Source organism: Chanodichthys erythropterus, chromosome 11, assembly GCF_024489055.1.
Source record: "Chanodichthys erythropterus isolate Z2021 chromosome 11, ASM2448905v1, whole genome shotgun sequence".
Classification (NCBI taxonomy): Eukaryota; Metazoa; Chordata; class Actinopteri; order Cypriniformes; family Xenocyprididae; genus Chanodichthys; species Chanodichthys erythropterus.
The window spans coordinates 9,991,284-10,001,801 of NC_090231.1; the positions used below are offsets into that span (position 1 = coordinate 9,991,284).

The window sequence follows — 10,518 nt, forward strand, 5'->3', positions numbered from 1 at the left end:
ATATATATATATATATATATATATATATATATTAGTGTAACCTACCATGAATTACAGGGTGTGTTAAATATATATATGCTGTATATCAGTAAAGTTTAGGGTCAGTAAGATTTTTTTTTTTTTTTTAATAAATTAGTAATTTTATTCAGCAAAGATGCATTAAATTGATCAAAAGTGACAGTAGGAACTTTATTATGGACTTTAACTTTATTTTTTTTTTTAACTTTATTTATTTTTTTTTTTTTCAAATAAATGCTGTTCTTTTGAACTTAAAATTCATCAAAGAATCTCGAAAAAAGTATATCACGGTTTCCACAAAAATATATCATTTTACATCATACATCATTTTCATCATTGTTAATAATGAGAAATGTTTCTTGAGCATCAAATCAGCATATTAGAATGATTTCTGAAGGATCATGTGACACTGAAGACTGGAGTAGCTATCACAGGAATAAATTAAATGGTAACACTTTACAATACGTTCATTAGTTATTATGTTCATATTAACTAACATGAACTAACCATGAGCAATACATTTGTTACTGTATTTACTAATCTTCATTAATATTAATGAGAATACAGTTGTTCATTGTTTGTTCATGTTAGTTCATAGTGCATTAACTAATGTTAACAAGATTTAAATAATTTAGTAAATGTTGAAATTAACAAAGATTAATAAATGCTTTAGTGCAGTTTATTATTAGTTCATGTTAACTAATGTTGTGTAACCTTATTGTAAAGTGTTACCAATTAAATATATTAAAATACAAGTTTTTTTTTTTTGATATTGTAAATTAATCAAATACATGCAGCCTTGCTGAGCATAAAAGATTTTTCCAAAACATTATTTTTGTTTTAGATTATCTTTACATTATATCTATGTAATTATAAAATAATTCTAAATGATAACATCTGTAAATTGTTATAATTCATTATTATTAATATATATTAACAGAAAATGTCATTTGTGCTAGCATTTCCACCAGAGAGTGCTTTTGTTCTCTTCCTCTTGTTTCCTCTCTACGAGCGGGTTTAGTCCCTGTGTGGTTTTGTGGCATCAGTGAAGCTGTGACATCTGTCCTCTTCTCACTGTTTCTGCTCACCCTATGAAAGCAAGAGCTAATGAAATCTCTCCATTCTTTTGTTTAAGGTAAAGCTTTTTATGCCAGTGTTTTTTTTTTTATAACCTCATTATAAATATGTAATTTTTTTTAATATCATAATATAAATATGTTTTCAGTCAGCTTTGTACGGATATCGCATTTGATAAATACAGCCTTTTTTTTTTTTTTTTTTTTTTTTTTTTTTAATAGCGTGCAGTTGTGGGGATGCCCGTCACTGCGCCAAACTTGTTGGAATATTTCTTTCTTTTGATATTTAATGTAGGTGAGTGTATATTTTTATTTTATATTTTTATCTCTCTTGCATTCTGTGTACTGTATGTTTCCAGGCTACGTCTCTGATACACACAGGTGCAACATTTTCTTGTTTTTTATGTTTCTTTTAGAGACCGTGCTCTCTGTCTGTGATGTCAGAGTCCATACAATCGATTTGGGATGCCATCTCGAGTGGAACTGCTCTGATGCCAACCCTAAGACCACTTACACTGTCCAGACCAAGACACGCAAGTAACTATGAATGACGTGGAAGATGTTGTTTATAGGAGAAATGAGAGTGAGAAGCAGAGAGCAGTGGAGCGCTGGGCTGAGAGGTGAAACTGTGTGTGGTTTAACAGAAAACCACAGTCAAACACAATCCAGGCTTATTGCCCCAAAGCAGACAGGCTATTGTTATCGCCTCAGGCACGCTGTTGGTTTCCTCTGAATCAGAATTGAAAAAGAAAATGACTCACAGGCGTTCAAGCTCAGTTTGCTCTTTACCTGCTTTTTTTCTTCTTATTTAAATCATGCCCAGTGTAAGTCACGTTTTTAGGAAAATGAAAGTCAGAAATATCAGTTTCACAGTTTTGCAGGACCAGATAATCACAATAAAGATTTTTTTTCATAAATTGTTCTTGATACTGTGTGTTTGTGTTGCAGTAAATCATGGGAAAATGTTTCAGACTGCATCGAGACTTCACGGCAAAGCTGTGATCTGACACGTGTCTTTTCAAACATATATGCGTACAACTTCATCAGACTGGGATCAGCGGAGCTTCCTGGGATGAGTGAAACTCAGATCTGTGATCCTCTGAATGACTGTCAGTATTAAACCTCAAACCATGTTCCAGATGCTTGCTAAAAATAAAGGCCAAAAATGAGGAATAGCTTGAAAATTTGCATATACTGTAACAAGCATTGTTTACAAAAAAGAGTTTCAGGAATGCATTCACTGATAATAGATACTAGAGAAACTAGTGCTGTCAAAACATTGGAGTTTTTAATATTTTTATATTGTAATAATTTGCTATAAATTAAAAAACTTCAAGGCAGTATATTTTAAATATTTGTTTAATGGCATATTTTTATGAATGAAGGCCAGTATGACTTGTACTAATACTGGTACTGATGTCTCTATGAAATAGATTTTTTAGTTTTTTTGAACTAAAACTAATTATAGACATTCAACATTACAGTATAACTAAACGCTGTCAATTTCAACATTTATCAGTCTTTAAGAGTAAGTGTAAGATTGTACCTTTAATACTTTCTCTTTTCTTTTTTCTTTTTTTGCCAGCGGCTGCCACATTCAGCCCCCCCAACATAATCATCTCCATGGACAATGAAAGTCTCTGGGTGACAGTAAATTTTCCTTGTGCTCCATCAGTTTACTGCAATTATGATATGGCTTGCAACTGCACCATAAATGACTTCATAAGCCTCTCGGCCACAGTCACTCTATACAACAAACAGAACCTCGCAGAAAGACAGGTGCACAACTCTCATCTTTACATCACTTTAACCCCATTTTATTATTTTGTTTAAATGAAGGGTTCAGTTGATTTCTTTTTCTTTCAGACACGCAATGCTACAGTGATGGAGGAAACCACACTCAAGGTGGAATTTGGTTTTCTTATACCAGGGCAAGTGTACTGTGCTGTGGCCAACTTCACAGCTGAAGGTGTACTGGACTCTTCTCCCATGAGCCTCCCGCAGTGTGTACACATACCAGCGAAGATTGGTGTGCATCATTATACACAAAGTATTTATGTCTATAAAATATATATTACTATGTGGTAGCACTGGGTAGATTACTTACAAATAGTAATCCGATACTGATTAAAAATTACATGACAAAAATGTAGTTAGTAACATAATCCATTTCATTACACATTTAAGGTAATGTAATCTGACTACTTTTAGATTACGTTTGACCTAACTTGTTTATCACATTAATTTGAATAGGATAATCTTGTACCATATTATTATAAAATACAAAGAGGAAGAAAATATATTCCATTCTTTATCAACATGAAGTGCATTAAATATTACATTACGTAATTGTTTAATGAAAAGCAAATAATTAAATCATAAAAATGTATAAATAATTTAAAAATAAAAAAAAGATTAAACATTTTTTACCTGCTTGTCATGTGACCATTAACCAACATCAGAGAACTGTGAACTTAATTTGATTTATTATTATTGCCTTCATTTTATTATTGACCTAACTTATTAACTTAAAATCTCAGTGAGTACTTCAAGTGAATACAGTCAAACCAAAAATTATTCAGACATTTTTATATTTTTGCTATTTTCGCTAGTGGGTGCAGGACACTATAGTTCATTTATGTAAGTGAGGATAGCAAAATAAAGTAAACTGTGACATATTATAACTACATATTCTTCATACAGTGGACTACCAGTAAAATTGATAAAAATTTGGAACCAAAAATTATTCAGAGACTTTGACCTGACCGTGTTTTGTTTAAGTGTTATCTGACATAATTAAGATTATTTTGCATGACAAACAGTTTGCATGATGAACATCTTGTAAAGATCCGTTTGAGGGTTATATTAGCTGTGTGAACTTTGTAAATGCACTGTTTTATAGTCAAGAGCTCGGGGGGCAGGGAGCGCGCGATTTAAAGGGGCCGCAGCCTGAATCTGTGCATAGTTAATGATGCCCCAAAATAAATTAAATGGTAACACTTTACAATAAGTTCATTAGTTATTATGTTCATATTAACTAACATGAACTAACCATGAGCAATACATTTCTTACTGTATTTACTAATCTTCATTAATATTAATGAGAATACAGTTGTTCATTGTTTGTTCATGTTAGTTCATAGTGCATTAACTAATGTTAACAAGATTTAAATAATTTAGTAAATGTTGAAATTAACAAAGATTAATAAATGCTTTAGTGCAGTTTATTATTAGTTCATGTTAACTAATGTTGTGTAACCTTATTGTAAATTTAAATTTAAAGGAGCCGCAGCCTGAATCTGTGCATAGTTAATGATGCCCCAAAATAGGCAGTTAAAAAAATTAATTAAAAAAAAATCTATGGGGTTTTCGAGCTGAAACTTCACAGACATGTTCAGGGGACACCTTAGACTTATATTACATCTTTTAAAAACTGGTTCTAGGGCACCTTTAACTGTAGTGAATAAATGAATGAAATGTTCAAGGTGTCTGAATAAATTTTGGTTTGACTGTATATTAGATCAAAGAGGTTCAGCTGCCTAAAAAGTTGGGGAATCCCTGCATTGCATTGCATATGAAATGACATGAATTTGTAGTTTAATGTGTTTGAAAGACAAAAGCCTTCCAAAGACTGTAATACATATGGTTAAATGTGATAATTCAAATAATTAATGTGTTTGTCAGGAATTCATTAAATATGCAGTGTTACTATGTTGAGAAAACACTTCTTAAAAGTGAAATGATTTCTGTAAATCCAGTGGTCATATGCTGTGTGGGTCTCAGTTTTCAGTAATAGGCACTAGTGGCTGGTCTGTGTGTGCACTTCCACAAACCTGACCTTCTGCAGTATACTTTTTTTAGACAGGAACATTTAAAAGATAGCAGTAGTAGGGAGAATCAATGAATTCTAAACAATTTATTGCCATTGTAAGAATAACATGTAATCTTATAATCAATAAAAAAGTAGCTAATCTGATTACGAGTACGGTATTTAAAAAAGTATGTACTTAATTTTTGGAATCTGATTACATAATCCAGATTTATCTGCATATGTTTGTTCACTGTTTGTCAGCACTAATGTGAGTGTGTGTGTTCTTCAGAAATCCCCATCATCGTGATTATGTGTGCTGTTCCCATTGCTCTTGGCCTAGTGATATTTCTGCTCTGGAGAAACTGTGCAACATCTGAACGCCCCTTGCCCAGATCTTTGGTACTGGATTTTATATTTTATCAATATTACATGAGCATGATTGCAAGTGTGTTAATGCTTTAAGTTAAAGGCACACTATGTAAATTTTGCAGAAGAACATTGTGCTTTGGCTCTGCGTGACTGTGTGGATGAATATGACCCTTTACAATAGATAATGCTCTGTTAGTGAACTACATGTGGTAATTCAACCGTTCAATGAAATACCTAATTACTCACATGTTGAGTAAGAAAAATGGCATCTCCACATCGATTTTACAACATTTCAAATCAGTTTTCGCTATCTCCGAAAAGCCAAGCCAGTGTTGATTCTCATTTCATTACGAGCTCTGTTGCTTTCTTTTTTGCCTTCAGACTCTCCATTTTAAAACGGGTTATTACCATGTTATTAGCATATTAGCATGTACATAGCGTGCTCCATGTCAACCTTTCTTGCTCATTGTGACAGTTAACCTATCCCACTCCCACACCAAATTCAAATTCACATTTATTTATAAAGCACTGAATCAGGGTAAGACAAAAACATGTTTTGGAAGAAGGATTGATGATGTATTGACTCGTTATTTAAATGTTGTTGCTTTTGAACAAAAAATAAGTTACATAGTGTATACCTTAAAGGGTTAGTTCACCCAAAAACGAAAATAATGTAATTTATTACTCACTATCATGTCGTTCAACATCCCTAAGACCTTTGTTCATCTTTGGAACACAATTAAGATCTTTTTGATGAAATCTGATGGCTCAGGGAAGCCTCTATTGCCAACCATGTCACGGTCACCTCTCAAGATCCATAAAGGTACTAAAAACATATTTAAAACAGTTCATGAGTACAGTGGTTCTACCTTAATATTATAAAGCGTCGAGAATACTTTTTGTACTTTTTATTTGAATCTTTTGCTTCGAATAAGTGGTTCGGAGCACCAAAGTCACGTGATTTCAGCGGTTTGAGAGGCGATCTGAACCAATGATTCGACACAAAAGATTTGTAAAGCTCAGAAGCAGTGTTTTGAAATCGTCCATCACTAGATATTGTTGAAAAGTCGTTATTTTGGTTTTTTGGCACACAAAAAGTATTCTTGTCGCTTTATAATGTTAAGGTACAACTACTGAACTCCAATGAACTGATTTAATTAGGTTTTTTTTTTTTTTTTTAAACAAGCAGCTTTGTTATAATTACAGCTAAAATAACATAGAAGATGAAAAATGTCATGTTTACAGTTTATTTTTCAGCAGGTGTATTAGAAGTGTTTAGTAGTTTTCTTTTAAAGGTGCCCTAGAACCAGTTTTTACAAGATGTAATATAAGTCTAAGGTGTCCCCTGAATATGTCTGTGAAGTTTCAGCTTAAAATACCCCATAGATTTTTTTTTATAATTTGTTTTAACTGCCTATTTTGGGGCATCATTAACTATGCACCGATTCAGGCTGCGGCCCCTTTAATTCACACGCTCCCTGCCTTGGGGGCGTACATATTAATGATCCCGACTGTTACGTAACAGTCAGTGTTATGTTGAGATTCGCCTGTTCTTCGGAGGTCTTTTAAACAAATGAGATTTATATAAGAAGAAGGAAACAATGGAGTTTGAGACTCACTGTATGTCATTTCCATGTACTGAACTCTTGTTATTTAACTATGCCAAGATAAATTCAATTTTTGATTCTAGGGCACCTTTAATTGAATGTCAGCGACATAATAGAACACAAAGAAAAGTGTTATAAAAGTGTATTATTATTTTCTTTAACAGATTTACAATGTTATTTATTGCACAAATATGTCAGTCTGTAATAAGGGTCTATATCAGCTCTCTTGCAATCCCAACCATCCAATCAAAATAGACTTCATTTGATATACTTTTGTATGATATACAGTAAAAGAATACTTCACTAGCTGTTTGTTCCAAAGCATTTAAAGGTGCCCTAGAATTAAAAATTGAATTTACCTCGGCATAGTTGAATAACAAGAGTTCAGTACATGGAAATGACATACAGTGAGTCTCAAACTCCATGGTTTCCTCCTTCTTATATAAATCTCATTTGTTTAAAAGACCTCTGAAGAACAGGCGAATCTCAACATAACACTGACTGTTACGTAACAGTTGGGATCATTAATATGTATGACCCCAATATTTGCATATGCCAGCCCATGTTCAAGGCATTAGACAAGGGCAGCCAGTATTAACGTCTAGATCTGTGCACAGCTGAATCATCAGACTAGGTAAGCAAGCAAGAAAAATAGTGAAAAATGGCAGATGGAACAATAATAACTAACATGATCCATGATAACATGATATTTTTAGTGATATTTGTAAATTGTCTTTCTAAATGTTTCGTTAGCATGTTGCTAAATGTACTGTTAAATGTCGATAAAGTTACCATCGTTTCTTACTGTATTCACGGAGACAAGAGCCGTCGCTATTTTCATTATTAAACACTTGCAGTCTGTATAATTCATAAACACAACTTCATTCTTTATAAATCTCTCCAACAGTGTAGCATTAGCCGTTAGCCACGGAGCACTATCAAACTCATTCAGAATCAAACATAAACATCCAAATAAATACTATACTCACATAATCCGATGTATGCATGCAGCATGAATGATGAACACTTTGTATAGATCCATTTTGAGGGTTATATTAGCTGTGTGAACTTTGTTTATGCAGTGATAGAGTCGAGAGCTCGGGAGGGGGCGGAGGATGAATTTCTAATTAAGCCCCAAAATACGCAGTTAAAAAAATTAATTAAAAAAATCTATGGGGTATTTTGAGCTGAAACTTCACAGACACATTCAGGGGACACCTTAGACTTGTATTACATCTTGTAAAAAAAATGTTCGATGGCACCTTTAAGTCATTCCAGATACCAATAAAACCAGTTCCTCAAAGGAGCTCTCCAATACATTCTAATGCAGAATCATTGCATTGTATTAACTGTTTGTTTAGTCCAGCATTCAGTGCATTTATGAAGTGTAAATGTAATATTTTTAATGGTCATCTCAGGTGTTTTACAATTAAAGTACAAACCATTATTGTGTTTTCAGGCTTTACTTCAAGATCTGGAACTTCAGAAAGACACATTCATTGGCTCCTGTGAGGCTGCACCACACAACGAGAGCTCTGAGGGTGACCACATTTCTGTTGTATCCATCTGTGACATCACACTCACGTACAACCAGCATTCTTACTACAACTCCCAAATCATGGGCAATGGGTATTACACAAGCCCCATCCTGCATGATCCAGACTGCATTGAGGAATCTTTGGAGTCTTTAGAGTTGGGCATAGAAGTCCAAAACGACGAGTTCCATCTGTTTCCATCACATCCGGCTCTAGAAGCAAAGGTGGGATGCTATCAGAATCAGTGTGAGGAGAATCCCAACATTCCTCTGAGCTCGGTGCAAGTGAAACGCACTCAACATGACGAGATGTCAACTGAAGACTCGGAGTGGTATGGAGATGTTGAAATGTTTAAAACCGAATATGAGACCAATGAAAACGGGCCCGAGCAAATTCAAGCTACTGATGTTTCTTCCCAAAAGGCTGAATACATTTAGTTTTTTTTAGTCAGACTCTGAGCTATGGATTTGCTTTGAGTCCGATTTTTAATACCTGCTCATTTAGAGCTATTAGTCTAGAGAAGTGTGATCTTGAGCTTCAGCCCCTTCGCCCGCTATTGCCATTATTGTCATAGTTTCGATGAAACAAAAGTAGGAACAGGTCTTTTCTTCTGTATTGTGACGTACATTTGACTGCAACAGATTGTTGAAAATGTGTAGGGCATGGACTCAGTTCTATGCATCTGTTGCTTGGATTTTGGGATGTGGATGTGGACATTGCACTCAAAATGGAGGCAGATGAACGTGAGCTTGCGGGAAAATGTTTAAACAGACAAAATGATTGGACAAGTCTGCCATACGTCACCAGAGAAGGGTGCCGTTTTTGCTCAATGGACATTTTGACTAAAAATGTTTGACTAAATTTTAAATGAATGCAGTAAACATACATGGATGAATCATTCACAATAAGATCTATAACATGCATTTATATAGTTTGAATTGTAATTTCATGTCGACTTTAATAGTATCATATCCTCCATTTTATTCTAGATGGCTTCTAAAGTTCAAATGGAGTTAAGCACGTACTCCCTTTACTGTAGGGTGAAATGTGTCACTTCTTGCACGTTTTTCATGGTCAAACATCGTTGAGCTGAATCTAGCAGTCATTATTATTGCCAACACACAATCCAGTGACTCACTCAAATCAGCAGAGCGCTATAAATCCTTATTCTGTCCCTATAAGCAGCAGTTATTTTCGGGTAACTGTAAGGTATGATTTCTGTATGGCTCGATTCATTGTTTTCATTTTTGTTTTTTTGCTCCATAGTTTTCACTTCTGACTCAGAGTTGCCCCATTTTGACTCTCATTTTCTGTGGACCATGTCTCACAGCTAACCACGCTAAGGTGCACAATTTCTGCTGATGTTGCTGGTTCTCTGGAACATTTATGGAAACGCTCCCAGAAACCGAGTGTGAGTTCTGGTGCTGGAAATCGTAGCTTGTATGTTGCAATGTATAGAATTATGCATGTTTTTTATTTTTTCCTTTTGGGAAAGTGTACAGTCGACGTGTAGAATTCTGTGAGGTCTTATTGGTTCAGATTAATTTTGGAACCGTAACAGTGAAGAGAAATTAGTTAATAAATACTGTAAGTTAGAAAGAGGGAAATTTGTTGTTTAACTGGTCTTTTCTTAAAGCCATAATAATTTGTGGCTAATAAACCGCCTCCAAACTGATTTCTAAAAGCACAGATATTTGCTGCCATTTCACTCAACAGATGACTCGTTTTAAATGTCAAGTTTCTTGTTGACCAAATGTAGCAGAGTGGAAAAAAGTTCAGCTTTAATAAACCACAGCCCACAAGCCTGAAAAACAACATGCATACAGTATCCATCTTAGCCTAACAAAAACATGCAAAATAAACCTGTACTGCCTTTCTTACCTAATATAATTCTGCAGTAGTATTGTTTGTGTGCATGTAGTATCTTTCTTCAACAGTGGTATTGTTCATAAATTAAATGAATTTTATGACTATAATGTAAATGCAAAAACTAAAAGATTGGAGACTGGCATTAAAGTTGCTCAGTAGACTAATGCTGTGCTAGGTTCAATCCATAGAACCAATGTAGTACAAAAATTGTATATTGATGTTTGAAGTTTGTA

The 10,518-nt window shown here is 34.1% G+C and overlaps 1 protein-coding gene across 2 annotated transcripts; it reads left to right on the forward strand.

Moving 5' to 3' along the window:
• The first annotated feature begins 1,078 nt into the window (after nucleotides 1-1,078).
• On the forward strand, nucleotides 1,079-10,356 carry si:dkeyp-75h12.7 (uncharacterized). 2 transcript variants are annotated; one of them, XM_067400844.1, is made up of 8 exons: nucleotides 1,079-1,153; nucleotides 1,317-1,389; nucleotides 1,511-1,631; nucleotides 2,043-2,203; nucleotides 2,680-2,873; nucleotides 2,961-3,144; nucleotides 5,195-5,304; nucleotides 8,341-10,356. In XM_067400844.1, the coding sequence occupies exons 2-8, from the start codon at nucleotides 1,332-1,334 to the stop codon at nucleotides 8,851-8,853; spliced, it is 1,341 nt and encodes a 446-aa protein (XP_067256945.1). In that variant the 5' UTR covers nucleotides 1,079-1,153; nucleotides 1,317-1,331; the 3' UTR covers nucleotides 8,854-10,356. The 2 variants fall into 2 exon arrangements, with proteins under 2 accessions (XP_067256945.1, XP_067256946.1); XM_067400845.1 differs by having other exon boundaries at nucleotides 2,961-3,123.
• The last annotated feature ends 162 nt before the right edge of the window (nucleotides 10,357-10,518 follow it).